The sequence below is a fragment of the Balaenoptera physalus genome (genome assembly GCF_965194825.1).
Source record: "Balaenoptera physalus genome assembly, chromosome: 2".
Lineage (NCBI taxonomy): Eukaryota > Metazoa > Chordata > Mammalia > Artiodactyla > Balaenopteridae > Balaenoptera > Balaenoptera physalus.
In genome coordinates, this window is record NC_138883.1 from 169,277,326 (window position 1) to 169,292,719 (window position 15,394).

Sequence of the window (15,394 nt, forward strand, 5' to 3'; positions counted from 1 at the left end):
CTCTCTGTTTTGTTCCACTGTTTCCCATGTCTGTTTTCTGGTCAATACTATTATGTTTCATTGTTGTGGTTGGGTAGTATGTCTCAATATTTGCTTAGGCAAAGCCTACCTCTTTCCCCTTTTCACAGCTGACTTTTATTTTTCTACTTAAAGTAAGCTATCAAGTTTCTAAAAAAAATCCATATAGAATTTTGATTGGTTCTGCATTGAATTTATAGCTCCATTTGATGAGAATTGACATTTTTAATACACTAAATTATTCCCTTTCAGAGCATGTGATGTCTCTCCATTTACTCAGATCATTTGTTTTGTCCTTCAATAGAGCTTCAAAATTTCTCCATAAAGGTTTTGTGTATTCTTGATTAAGTTAACTTCTAGAGAATTTATGGGTTCTGTTGCTATTTTAAATGGCATCTTTTTAGTTATAACTTTTGTTGGAGATTGTTGGTGTAGAGAAATGCTATTGATTTTTGTACATTGATCTGGTATCCATCAATCCTGCTGAACTTTCTTATTGTTCTCATATTTGTCTGTTGATTTTATTGCTAAGCAGTCATATCATCTACAAATAATGAGTTTAATCTCTTCTATTCTGATCTTTATATCTCATTTCTTTTTTTTTCTTACAGAATTAGTTTGACTTTCAGTAACTATGTTATACGGCACCAGTGATAGTAAACATTTTTGACTTAAAGGGAACATCTTAAAGAAAAAGTTCTTCCTTTAAGTATAGGGTTGATAGAGGCAAGTTTTACCAAGTTAAGAGTATCCTTCAATTTCTAGTATACCATTAAAAAAATTAGGTGTTGGAACTTTTTAAAATGCCTTTTTACATTGATTAAAACAATCATATAATTTTTCTCATTTCTTCTATTATTGCTGAATTTCATTGATATACTTTCTGATGTTAAAACATCCTTTTATTCTTGAGATATACTCCAGTGGATCATAATGTATAATTATTTTAATATATTTTAATATTTGCTTAGCCAAGATTTCCTTTAGGATTCTTGGATCTTTATGCAAAGTTAAAATGGGACTTTTTTTTTTAATATTGTCCTCATGTGGCTTGGAATCAAAATCATATAAAATAAATTGGATAATTTTGGGTTTTAAGAACTTGTAAAAATAAAAGAACTTTTCCTTAAAAGTTTGGTAGAATTCATAAACAAAACCATGTTCGTAGGCCTGAAGCTTTTCTGGGAAGTGAATGATTTAAAACTCTCTATGCTTATGGTTGTATTCAAGTTTTACACTCCCTTTGTGGCAAATTTGGCATTGTATATTTTCTATCAATTTATCCATTTTTTTCATTTCCTCTAGTTTTTAAAAGTTTGTTACAAAATAATTAATCATATATTTTTTAAAAATAATAATAGCTTTTTAAAACATTCCTTTGTATCTATTCATTCTGTGTATTGTTTATTTGCCTATTTCCTGTTTATTTGCATATTTTCTCTTTAATTCTTGAGTCTCCCTTATTTATCTTTTCAAAGAAATTTAGTTTTTTTATAACTAAAAATTTTTAAACTATTTTGAAATACTTTCAGACTTTCAGAAGATTAGCAAAGACAATACAGAAAGTTCCCATATACCCTTCACTCAGCTTCCTATAACATTAACATCTTACATAAAATTATTAAAACTAAGAAACTAATATTAGTACAACACTGTTAACTAAGCTACAGATTTTAATCAGATTTCCTCAGTTTTTCCACTAATGCTCTGTTTCTCTTCCAGGATCCAAAATAGGATACCATATCTTATAGGCTGAATTATGTTTCCCCAAAATTCGTATGTGGAAGTCCTAACCCTCAGTACCTCAGAATGTGACAGTATTTTGAGACAGTATCTTTAAAGAGGTAATTAAGTTAAAATGAGGTCATTAAGATAGACCCTAATCCAATATGACTTGGGTCTTCATAAGAAGAAATTAGGGCACAGGAACACACAAAGGGAAGACCATGTGAAGACACAGAGAGAAGATGGCCATCTACAAGCCAAGGAGAGAGGTCTCAGAAGAAACCAACCCTACTGATGCCTTGACCTTGGAGTTTTAGATTCCAGAATTATGAGAAAATACGTTTCTGTTGTTTAAACCACCCAGTCTGGGTACTTTGTTATGGCAGCCCTAGCAAACTAATGTATCATTTGTTTTTCATATTTCCTTAGTCTCCTCCAATCTGTGACAGTCTCTCAGTCTTTCCTTGCCTTTAAACAATACTCTCTCATGTTATCAACTGTCAGTTGGCACTTTTGAAGAGTGCTGCTAAGGTATTTTGTTGAATATCCCTCTATTTGGATTTGTCTGATGCTTTCTCATGATAAGACAGAGGTTACGGACTTTTGGGAAGAATACAATAGAGGGGAAATGCTCTTCTCATTGCATCATACCACAGAGTACATAGTATTGATATGTCTTATTACTGGTGATGTTAACCGTGGTCACTTGGTTAGTGGGGTGTTTGCCAGGTTTCTCCACTCTAAAGTTACTATTTTTCCCTTTCCGTACTTTATTCTAAGTGAATCACTAAGTTAAGCTCACACTCAAGGGAAGGTGAATTCACTTCTTCCTGGAGGGAGGAGTATCAAAGAATTTTGGACATATGTTAAAACCACTACAGTAATGAATAAATGTTTTGGGGGAGATGCTTTGAGCTTATTCAAATATCCTGTTTCTTCTTAATGTTTTTCCCACTAATTTTAGGATTTATCAGCAGGTCTTGCCTGCAACAATTATTAATGTGGTATTCTAATGATGATTTTCTATTTCCCTCATTCCTTCTAAATGTATGAGCTGGAATTTTTTTGTAACAAAGAGTTCTGTCTTCTTCCTCATTTATTAACTTAATCATTTATTCATATGAGTATGGACTTATGAATATTTATTTTGGGGGTTGAATCAGATATTATCATTATTTATTTCATTGCTCAAACTACTCCAGCTTCCACAATTGGGAACTCTTTTAAGCTGGTTGTGTGTCTTTTTGACATGCCCTTGTTCTTATTTTCTGAAAATGATGCTTTAAGTGTATCTTGCATTTTCCCTGCCCCAGCCCTAGGTTCATTCATTTCTCTAACCCTTGTTCCAGAATTTTTTTTTACTTGTAGTGTATTCACTGCCATTCAAATCTAAGTATTCATTAATTTTCTTTTTCAACCTAAGGGTTATTTAGGAATTTGTTTTAATTTTCCAAACATGTGAGATGTATTTAAGCTATCCTTTTAAGAAACTTAATTTATAATTTAATGCATTATGACTAAAGGACATAGTGTGTATGACACTGATAGTTTGGAATCTGAGGTTCCCTTTGAAATATTATCTCTGGTTTATTTTTGGTAAATATTCAGTAAATATTCTGTGCATGTGAATACAAAACGTGAATTATTTGTCACATGAAGACTCTATATATGCCTAAATAGCTTAAGTCTACTAATTGTACTGCTGAGATATTTGCTAATTGCTTCTTTCTGTTCAATCTATCAGTTTCTCAGAGGTATGTCAGAATTTCCAACTACAATTATTTCTTTCTTATGTCAATTGTTGATAAATTTACACACATACACACAAGCACACACACGTGCCCTTGGCAGCATAGATGCCCTTGGTAGCTATGTCCTCTAAATCCACTGTTTCTTTTCCGCATATACAGTGTCTATATTGGTTAGATGTTCCAGTTACCTATTTCTGCATAACAAATTACTGAAAAACCTAGGGGCTTTTTAAAACAAGCATTTTTCTCACAGTTCTGTGAGTCACAGATCTGGGAAGGGCTTGGCTGAGTGGTTTGTTTCCAGTGTATGCAGTGTCAGCTGGCATGGCCGGGGCTGGAAGACCCACTTCTAAGGTGGCTTCTTCATTCATATATCTGGCAACTGGGCTGAGAAGTTTGGAATAGCTGGGGGATGCATGGGCACTGCTCAGTAAACTCTCTTTCCACATTTACTCCACCTGGCACCTTGCGTTTACTTTCAGCAGGGTAATAGGGTAGTAGGGCTTCTTATCTCCAGAATACACTTACTCCTCTCAAGTCTCCCACCCCCAAAGTCTTATCTCACTGTGATACTGTCTTGAAGTCAGGACTTAGCCAACTGAATGAGACCCAGGTGAGCATGAGTGCTATGTGTATAGTTCAAGTATAGTATCTCTCAATTTAAAGACCTGTAAAGAAACATTATCCGTCCCCTGCCCCCAGTATCCCTGAAACATCCACATGTGATAAAGAGATAGGACAATTACAATAACACTTCAGTTAAAAAAGCAGGAGAACAGGATACACATAGCAGTTACTAGTCTATGGCAATTCTGAAATTCATTTCAACACATATTGTCAAAAAGAAAGAGATGGGGGCTATTACCCTGCTGAAAGTAAACGCAAAAACGGGAAAATTCTCTGAAGGTCCTGGCTTTACCCTCTGGGCTCTTGAGTCTGTCCTCTGAGCTACCCTTCCTTTTCCCTAAGAAACTGACTATATTTGCAATTGAGTGGCCTTCTCAGCCTGCTTCTTGCCCATAGAAGGGTGGGGGTGGGGAAAGTGTCTTTTAAAATTTTGCACTATCTCTTTTCTTTTTAATTCAAGATGACAGTGCTCTTACCTATGCTATTCATTGAAAAACGTAGGTTTCCTATGAATCTTACTGGGTTTCATTCTATTAGACAGAAGTCACGTTTACAAATCTCTTTAAGACAGGAAGTTTTTTATCTTGGGTCCTGTGGTTACTGTGCAATAAAGCCTTGAGGGGCTTCCCTGGTGGTGCAGTGGTTGAGAATCCACCTGCCAATGCAGGGCACACGGGTTCGAGCCCTGGTCTGGGAAGATCCCACATGCCGCGGAGCAACTGGGCCCGTGAGCCACAACTACTGAGCCTGTGCGTCTGGAGCCTGTGCTCTGCAACAAGAGAGGCCGTGATAATGAGAGGCCCGCGCACCGCGATGAAGAGTGGCCCCCGCTTGCCGCAACTAGAGAAAGCCCTCACACAGAAATGAAGACCCAACACAGCCAAAAATAAATAAATAAATAAATAAAATTTAAATAAATAAATAAATAAATAAAGCCTTGAGAATCTTAGAATCCTCATTGTTTAACAGTGAGGGTCTATGAGGCATACCCATAAGACCATCAGAAGTCCTTTAGTCTAGCTGAGAGCCTCTATGAAACACTGCCTTAGACCTTTCTTAAGTCTTAACAAAGGATTTTCCAGACCCACCCTGAGGTGGTTCTTTGCTCTGAAGCCATTTCATATTCTGAGACTCTTTTGCTAGAATACACAGGGGATGTGCAACAGTTCTATTTCCAAATCCTGACTCTTTAATATTTCCTCTAAATTTCACCCCAAAACTAAGCAACTCCACAACAGCATTATTCACAATACCCAAAAGATGGAAGCAACTCAGTGTCTATCAACAAATGAATGAATAAACAAAATACAGTATATACATACAATGCAATATTATTCCATTAAAAAGGAAGGAAATTCTGACACATGCTACAACATGGATGAAACCTGAGGACATTATACAGTGAAATAAGGCAGCCACAAAAAAGACGCGTATTGTATGATTCCACTCATGAGATGTCTAAAGCCGTCAAATACTTAGAGACAGAAGTTAGAATTGTGGTTCGAATAGAGGGGCTGGGCAGAGGAGGGGGATGGGAAATTGTTGTTTAATGGGTATAGAGTTGTAGTTTTGCAAGATGAAAAGAAGTCTGGAGATTGACTGCATAACAATATGAAGTACTTAACACTACTAAACTGTACATTTAAAAATGGTTAAGATGGTAAATTTTGTTATATATATTTTACCACAATTAAAAAATTTAAAAAGCCAAAAACAAAACAAAACTAAGCAACTGTTACTTTAGTTCATGCTTTTCTCTTTGTATTCTATCACAGTCAGCTAGAAAAAGCCAGGTAGTATTCTCTGCATTTTACCTAGAAACTTCCTTAGACATATCCACAAGTTCATTGGTTTACAGGTGACAGTGTTGCCAAACTTTCCAACTATTATGTACCAAAGGTTGCTTTTTCTTCTGTCTCCAGTATCATTTCTACACTGTCCTTTAAGACTCACCAACATATTCCCACTTTTATTAACCTTTTCTTTGAGGCCCTTCTAGCTTCTGCCTCTGCCCGGGCCCAAAGCCAGTGCCATACATTTTAGGCTTCTGTTATGTAAGCAACCCCCTGCTGGGCACCAGGTCCTGTTCTGGTTATCTATTGTTTGGAGGAAATGACTGATGGCAGCTGGTCTAACAGCATCTGTTTTTATCAACTCTTTATTTTGGTAGAACTTCTGCCCTGATTCCCCATCAAAATTGACTAATTGGTTGTTACTGTCAATTTCTGTAGTGATGAAGAAGGAAAATTATGGCCCAAGGTAACGTGGTGAAGAAACAAAAGGAGAATTTCAAAACGTTCCTTCAACATACCCAGTTTTTCTTTCCATTCATTCACCCATAGCAGTCCATGATAGTTTTCTGTTTCCTTGGGTTTTCGCACGGGCACGTGCTCTCTCTCTCTGGTCATGGTTATTTTAGCTACTATTCACATCTCTCTAGCATCTGCAATTTTTCAAGGTTAATTTTGGGGTGTGGGCGCTGATTTAGGAGCTGAGGGAAAATATTACAAAGCCATGGGCTATGGAAATTTTAGTCTGGTGGGAAAAACAGATCACTAAAAATCCAATATATAATAAAAGGTGCTAATGATATGAAGAAGGTAAGCACAGTGTATTGTGGGGAGAATAGAGAAGCAGTTTCTAAATGAGGCTTGGAGTTCACAGAAGGCTTTAAAAAGGAGCCAGGTAGGAGCTATGATAGGTAAAGCACAACTGAGGCAAAGGAACTTCAGATATAAAGGTATCTATAAAAGAATGATTTTTTGAGATAGCATGAATTATTTAGGACCCCACATGTAATTCTGAATTGTCGGGAACAAAGAATGTTTGCAAGTGAGTGGGTGGAGAAGTTAGAAGTAGGAGGGGCCTGAATATAATGTTATACCAAGGAGCTTGGATTTCATTCTTCAAGAGAGTGGGAAATATTGATTTTAAGCAGGGAATTGTGAGGATCATATTTACAAGTTTCAAAGGTTAAACAGACAGCAGTGTTTCATGCTTAAGCTCTACGGCCGCTTGCTTGCATGGGAATTTTCTAAAGCCCTGGAATAGGCACTAACAACGAATTTTGTGGTCAATTGTTTTTTGTAAAATTTGCAAAAGGAAGATATAATTGAATAGGCTCTTTCTACTATAACTTGCCTCCATTACATTTTCCCTAGGCTGTGGGCATTACTGGTAATTGGTTAAGGGGAAGTTCTCGATTATTTAGTAATATATATTAAAGTAATCTGTAGTCACTTCTGTCTATAGCTAAGTTCTGGTATAGAAATGCCTTCTGGTAATGATCTTACTACCCAACCAGCACTTATAACACAAGCATGTAGGGCCAAAGGTCATATTGTGATAAAAATGTACATTCACAGTTTTGTATTTGTTTCTTAAAGAAGGACCCTAAACCGTATAAACGTGAGGGCCTACAAACCGAGATCTTCACCTGGAGCAATGCCAGACAGGACCAAATTAGTAAACTATTATAAAAACTTCTTAGCTCTCTGAGAGATGAAGACCTGAACCAGGCGGAAATAGCAGAAATGAAGAAGGTTCACGGGCATGCAGGGAGTAGAATCTATGGAACTTGACAATTGTTTTGATTTGGGGGGTGAGTTTCAGAACAAACTGTAAGGACGGAAGTCCATTCATGGGGAGAGAACGTCAGGGAAATTCCAAATTTAGTTGGAGGATGAATCCTGTTTGGGGCTTTTGCTGCCTTTCAGGAGTCAGAAAGAGAAGTGGAGGAAAATGCTAATCTGCGGCTCAGCTAAGCACCCAGAGGTTTGGGCGATGTTATTTGCTATATTTTCCATTCTCTGGACGCCACTTACCAGGCTCTTCTTGGCCCTCCTCTTCCGGTCCTCAAGCCACCACACGTCAGCCACTTGCGCGCCCTCAGAGTTTCCCGGCGGTGCCCGCTCACCGGATGTGGGAGAAGCACTTCCGCCCCAGAGGGGAATCGCTCAGGAGACGCAGGGCGCAGGCGCGGCGGGGGCCTGCGCAGGCGCAGCGGGGGCCTCCACAGGCCCAAGTTCTGCCGGCGCGTGTGAGTCGGCGTTTGAGTGCGTGGCTGTGGCTGAATGCTTTTCCCAAACCGAGAGAGCTGTTCTCTTTCCGCTTAATGCCCCAGGCCTCCATTTCCCCACCCCCCACAGAAAGTCACGGCGCCTCCCCAAGGGCTTTGTAGGTCTCCAGGCACCGAGGCCCAGGCGCTACTGAAGAAGAGTCAGCGCTGATTTCCCAGCTGCTAAACGCACGGCTCATTACCTTTGGTAGGTTTTTTAAAAAAATTATTTATTGTATTTATTTATTTTTAGCTGTGTTGGGTCTTCGTTGCTGCGCGCAGTCTTTCTCTAGTTGCGGTGAGCGGGGGCTACTCTTCGTTGTGCTGCGTGGGCTTGTCATTGCGGTGGCCTCTCCTGTTGGGGGGCATGGACTCCAGGCACGTGGGCTTCAGTAGCTGTGGCCCGCGGGCTCTAGAGCGCAGACTCAGTAGTTGTGGCTCACGGGCCTAGTTGCTCCGCGGCATGTGGGATCTTCCCAGACCAGGGCTCGAACCCGTGCCCCTGCATTGGCAGGCAGATTCTCAACCACTGCGCCACCAGGGAAGCCCAAGATACCAATTTCTTAAGCCAGGTTTCTCAGGCAAGGAACCAGAGTAATTGCATTCTCCTGGAGTCCCCAATTAACCCGTGTCCCTGAGCCAGCTCTGGAGGGTTTTGAGATTTCCACTATCTTGCCCTAAAGGGTAGGAAGATAGTGGAGGAAAACTTGACCTTATTATTACTAACGATTGTGGAACAAACAGAAATACATATTTTTATTAGTTTCCTACTTACATTCTTAATAAGCCGTTCAGGTATACCAAAATGTAGCAGACGGTGGTAGTCCAGTGCGAAATTTTATGTCACTGAGGAAGATGGCTGGTAACTTAGAGTGTGAATACGAATCTGCTGTGATTATTTGTACCTTGAACCATTGACTTAGAAATCTTACTTCAGTGAGGCTTATCCTGACCACCCTTTAAAAAAAGTTTAACCTACCCTCTACTCCCAGCCATCCTTCTTACCTCCTTGAAGGTGTTTTTTTGTTTTGTTTCCGTTTTCTCCATTGCACTTTTTAGTTTGTAATACGAAGTGTAATTTACTTATTTATTATAGCCCTCGTTTATTATTTGTCTGTCCCACCCTAGAGTTAAGCTCCATGAAGGCAGGAACTGTTTTTTTCCTGCTTACTAATGTATTTCAGAGACCTAGAACAATTTTGGCTCTTAGGAGGTGCTCAATAAGTAATTTATTGAATGAATGAAAAACTGGATATGTTATTTTCCAAAGACCATACGTAGAGCCCAGAGCTTGCCTTGATTGCCATGACCTATATGGAACACAGTTTTATGGGAAGTCCTGGTTGGCGAAGACAGCAAGTCAACCAGTGTTTATGGAATACCTGTTCTACCCCAAGTGATAACTTTCCACATTCCTCAGAAATTAGCATCCGTTCTCCATGAAATATTCTGATACTTTTTAAGGCGTCTTAAACCTTTGGGGTTCCTTGGGCAGGACCTATGTGGTTCGTCTCCATGGCATCTCTTATCTCGATATGCACATACCAGACAATAAATATTTGTTGAAAGAGCAAAGGCGCTAACTGGGTTAAGGCATTAGGTCATGTGGGAATTCAGTTAATTATCACATGAATAGTATTTGTTTTATGGAATTATGGTCCACAATAGTAGGATTTTGCAAACTGGGGCTATTTCTCTGAAGGATTTATAAGTTTTTTATGATACATTTTTGGGTCTTCCTTTCAGTGATCCTCTGAAAAATGAACTTACACATATTCTGGGCTGTCTGGATAACCAAATACTGATGGGAGGTTTTGGTGTGCCTGTTTGTTTTTGTGTCTCTTTTGAGCATGTTAGCACTAGGTAACGTAGTACATACTTTGTCACAGGTTAATAAGAACAGAGGCAGCTTTACAAAGTAAATGATTTATTCACTGTAGATGAAACCCAAATGACATTAAGCCACTCTGTTAGAAGCTTTCACAGTAGTTTAAAAGGAGAAAAGAGATGAGAAAAATGAGTCATAACATGTGGTAAAACAGGCTTGCTGAACTAGCAGTTGGTACCATATTTCTTTTCTGAGAGGTAATTTAGTTCAGCAAAACATAATCATTGGTGTTTTTTTTTTTTTTTTTTTTTTTTTTTTTAAAGGAATTCCTTTATTTTTATTATTTATTTATTTATTTATTTATTCATTTTTGGCTGTGTTGGGTCTTCGTTTCTGTGCGAGGGCTTTCTCTGGTTGCGGCAAGCGGGGGCCACTCTTCATCGCGGTGCGCGGGCCTCTCACTATTGCGGCCTCTCTTGTTGCGGAGCACAAGCTCCAGATGCGCAGGCTCAGTAGTTGTGGCTCACGGGCCCAGTTGCTCCTTGGCATGTGGGATCTTCCCAAACCAGGGCTCGAACCCGTGTCCCCTGCATTAGCAGGCAGATTCTCAACCACTGCGCCACCAGGGAAGCCCATCATTGGTGTTTTTAAAGTAATTTTTTAAATTTAAAAATTGTTGGCTTTACAGTTTTTCATTTGTTTTGCTATTTTGTGTGTGTGTGTTTTGTAGCTAGAAAACCTATAATATAAGGAATTTGAGCCCACCTTTATGTTTGTACATATTTAATAATATCATAATGAAAATAGTTTAAGTTGGGGACATGGGACCTTGAAAATGTGTTTTTACATTTAGTGAGTTTTAGTGGAGTGTATATGCTTTACTCAACCTGGTGAAAAAAAAGTCATTGTAGAGCTTTGGGCTTCAGGGCCAGTCCCCAGAATATTTATTTCAAGTAAGTCCAGGTGCGATAGTTCAGTGTAGGACAGATAGGTCTGTTACTGCTGGTGCTAGGGGTGCTACTGCTGGTGAAAAATAGAAGAGAGTGATCTTAGGAAAATATAGGGAGATTGGTTGGCAAATATGGAGGAATTTTAGGTGAAGTTGGAGCTTTCTTTGAAATTTTGTTTTTGGCTCTGAATTTGTGAGTTCTCTTTCTTAGTGACCTTTCTCAAACGGGTAAGTGAAATGCAGTGTTTTTATTTCTAGATTTAAAAGAGTAAACACTAAACGGCACTTCTGTGGATGGTGCAAATCTGTTCAGTGTGGAACATTGGAAGACCTAAAGAACTGCTTAAAGTCATTGTGATAGAAGATCAGAGGAAAGAGATACTTATTTTCTGATACTGTCTTCCCCTCTTAACTCATTTCCCAGCCCCCTTGCCCCAGCCTTCCCATCCCAGGCCCTGCATTGGGAAATAGGAGTAGAAAGAAATAAGGGCTTTTTAAAAAATTTACTTTAATAGAAGGGGTACTGGGAGCAGGTGTTATTTCAGAGTCGACTTTGCTACCACGTCCAGAGTAATACTGTCCGGAGTTCAGTCAATCGGCAAATATTTATTGAACACCTACTGTGTGCCAGGCATTATCCAGGGAGCTGAAACAGTGAACAATACAGAGTCCCTGCTTTCGGACTTACATAAAGCTAATACTTCCTGATTCTGTTCTATTCTGTCTCTGGCTACACTCGGTACACTTTAGATGAATATGAGTGGGCAATTTGAAGAATTTTAGTGCATTCTTTATGCTGATTTGGCTGATTTCTAGGGTAGAATACAGAGTTAGATATTGTAAAGGCTCAAATTAATTTGTTCTTTTTGTCTTTCTCTGTTTTAAGGGGTGTCATGAAAGTTGACATAAATCTTCAGAAGGTGGACATTGACCAATGTTCAAGTGATGGCTGGTTTTCAGGAACTCACAAATGTCACCTTAACAATTCAGAGGTAAGAACATGGAGATAAAGTTCTCTGAAATCAGAAGCTCAGAAATATAATACTTTTGAATATATTGTATTTGTGTGGGTAGGTGAATAAGAGGCATCTTACTGGGAAAAAAATCTCCTATGCAGGTCTGAATGTTGCCAAATGAACTGAAAGAGGAGTAGAAAATGAAATTTGTGCAGAATAACTGTTCATGTGGGGACTAAGAGAAGGCTGAAACTAAAGTTATGTCTGAAGTTTGGCTTTAGTCAAAGGCTGACCCTATTGTTCAAAATGGGCTGGCAATTAAAATAGCCCTGAAGTGAGAAACCAGTCCCAAGAGGGGTCAATCAAATTATGCACATTTTTATGGAATATGATGCTTGTTGAAACATTGATGGTGTTCGTTCAGACACCCTGCCATCTGCTAGAAAAGCAATAGCGAAAGTATGGCTAGGAGACTTTGAAAAAAAGGAGAAAACTGTACACAGGAAACTGAAACAGAAATGTGTGTATTTGGTGTGTTTTTTCCAATTTGCAGTTCCTATCCATACTTGATTTCATGGAACTCTGTTTGGTAAGGGACAGGCAGAGAGATCATACTTCTGGAAATAAGGGTGTCACTTGTCTTTTTTTTTTAATTTTTTTTTTATTGAATGAAAGATTCTTTAAATTCTGTAGTGCTTTACAATTTTCAAGTTTCACACAGTTGATTTCATATAATCCCATAATAACCCTTTTTTCCCCTCTACTCCTATATTGCCCCTCTCTCCATTCCCTCTCTCCACTGGTAACCACTAGTTTGTTCTCTATGTCTGTGAGTCTGCTTCTTTTTTTATTATATTCACTAGTCTGTTGTATTTTTTAGATTCCACATATAAGTGATATCATACAGTATTTGTCTTTCCCTGCCTGACTTATTACACTTAGCATAATGCCCTCCAGGTTCAAACATGTTGCTGCAAATGGCAATATTTCATTCTTTTTATGGCTATGTAGTATTACATTGTGTGTGTGTGTGTGTGTGTGTGTGTGTGTGTGTGTGTATATATATATGTATACACACACATACACACCACATCTTCTTTATTCATTCATCTGTTGATGGACACTTAGGTTGCTTCCATATCTTGGCAATTGTAAATAATGCTGCTATGAGCATTGGGGTGCGTGTATCTTTTCAAGTTAGTGTCACTTGTCTTTTGTAGTTTCAGAGATGACATGTGATGACATCCTCTTTTCATTTTCAGTAATCTATCTCTGAGGTCCCAAAATGCTCTGAAACAAATGTACAGTAAAGCTCCTGACCTTCAGTACTTGGGCTATCTCAACTTTCCATGAATTTATGAGGAAAGTCAGCTTGATTTATTTAAAATAGGGAATATTCCCATAAATGTAGTAATCTACATGTTCAATTTGAATTTTTGCCGCATACTCCCGCAGCCCACCACTACCCAAGTAATCTTCCACAGTTCCCCACATCCCCCTACATTCCATGCACACCTCCACCTGCCCTCCATACTTCCCACCACAATATCCCTCAATCCTCCCACCCTCGATGAAACCCCCCAAATCCCCCACATCCCTCTAAGCCCATCGCACATCCCCACCATGTTTCCATGACCCCCCTTTTCCTCTGTACCCCACACATCCCCACTCCCACATCTCCATACACCTCCACGTAGCCAACCCTCTGCACAGCCTTCACTTCCTTCACTCCCTGCCCCCAAATTGGGACCCAGTTATGTCAATGAAATGTTTCTGTCTTGTCAAGACACAGAGGTCAAGATCCTCTTTTCACCTCCCTTCACTGTTTGTTCCTATGGTTTAGAACTTTTCTGAGTTCCCACTTCCCTTTGGATGGTTCTGGCATTTCTAAAGATATGAATTTCAGTCACTGATTTGGTAAATATCTTTAGCCTGATTATTATCTCCATGCCAATGGCATATAGCCACAAAGCTTTGTCTTTTAGCCAGAGTGGAATTTTTTCTGCCTGGGTGTCATATTGTGGATGTTGATCTGTATGTGCTCATTTCTGTATAGCCTTGTTTCAGTGGTGCTTCTGGGTGGTTCAATAAACAGTCTGTCGAGAAACAAGGAGATATTTTTTTATCAGTCTGTTACAGTTGCTGCTTGCCTCTAATTATCTTGTTGTAGTTTTTTTTCCATATAGCACATCTATGTATTTGACTAGATGGTCTTATTGGGTGGCCTTTTGGAAGATTGATTTATTTTCATTGCATCAGGATTATCAATTTTCTGAGGGTTGTGTCTTTTTAAAGCTTTCAAATAAATCTAAGTTATTTCAAGATAAAATATTATCCTCTATTCTGGTAAATAAAGATTAGAGTGAATGTGTAACTTTTGGCTATACATATGGGAGCATTGCATTTATTCAATTCCTATAGGAAAAAAACAGAAAAACATACCCTATAAGACAACCAACAGTTAAGTGAATCTCATTTGAAAATGTTGTACAAAGAGGTTCAATGATCAAAAAATAACATCAACAAACACTGAATCTACAAAATGCATGTTTTGAAAACTCTGGATCCCTCGACGCCTTTACTTGCCCAGGTCCTAGGGTTGGGAGTCGAGATCTTGGTGTCCTAGGCTGGGCACCTGAGGCCCTTGGTGGGTAGTCTGATTGACACAGGGCTGGCCTGGAACTTCTCTAAGGTTCTGGAGTTGGTGCTGGTCACTCTAGGTACCTGCCGCCGGTCCATACCACATCCTCAGACTCGGGACCAGCAGTGGTCTTTCAGTCCTTCCCTGTAGTGATGTGAATTGGAGACTAGGAACTGGCTTCTACTGATGTTTTTACTGCTTGGGAAACAAGAGAAAAGCCCTTGTTCAGGGCGTTTTTCATCTGCACTGGCTTGCCTTTGTCCCTTGTCACAGATTTTCTGTCACAGACCCCAAGGATCATTGTGTAAACCAGCTTGTTTTGGGACGTGTCTACCACGATTCGTATTTGTAGGGTGTAGGGGCCTGTCTATGAAAATCCACATCGCTAGAAACAGAGACACTCATCGTGTTTACTGGGTTTTATTTTGCCAATATTTAACATTCTTCTCTTGTAAATACCACAGGGAGTTACAAATTTCAAAGTTATAATTGAGGCAAACTTTTCACTTAAAATTTTTTTTTCCAGTGTGTTGGCTTTTCAGCCTCTAAGGTATCTTAAACTAGTATAGCAAGTCTGATGTTGGAAACAGATAAGTGGTATGTAACCAATGAGAGAAGCCTCAGGAGCATTTTAGAAAGGCATGGGATGGTTTGTGAGGAGAATAAATTCTCAACAAGTTTGGGTTGTTATCGAGTCTAGGAGGCCAATAAGTATTTTTTGAAGGGCATAGTAAATTGAGATCTGAGTCGACACCCTGAACTGGATTGCAGGATTATTCTGGCTGTTTTTATGACTGATTCAGATCACTGCTACCTGGACTTGATCATGTTTTCAGTATCCA

General features: G+C 39.0%; 1 protein-coding gene across 1 annotated transcript in view; it reads left to right on the forward strand.

Annotated features, from left to right (window-relative positions):
- Positions 1-15,394, forward strand: part of GPR158 (G protein-coupled receptor 158) — a 329,591-nt gene that overhangs the window by 26,319 nt on the left and 287,878 nt on the right. Inside the window, exon 2 of the mRNA XM_082452975.1 lies at positions 11,842-11,947. Within this exon, the coding sequence (XP_082309101.1) occupies positions 11,842-11,947 (106 nt within the window). The remainder of the gene's footprint in view (positions 1-11,841; positions 11,948-15,394) is intronic.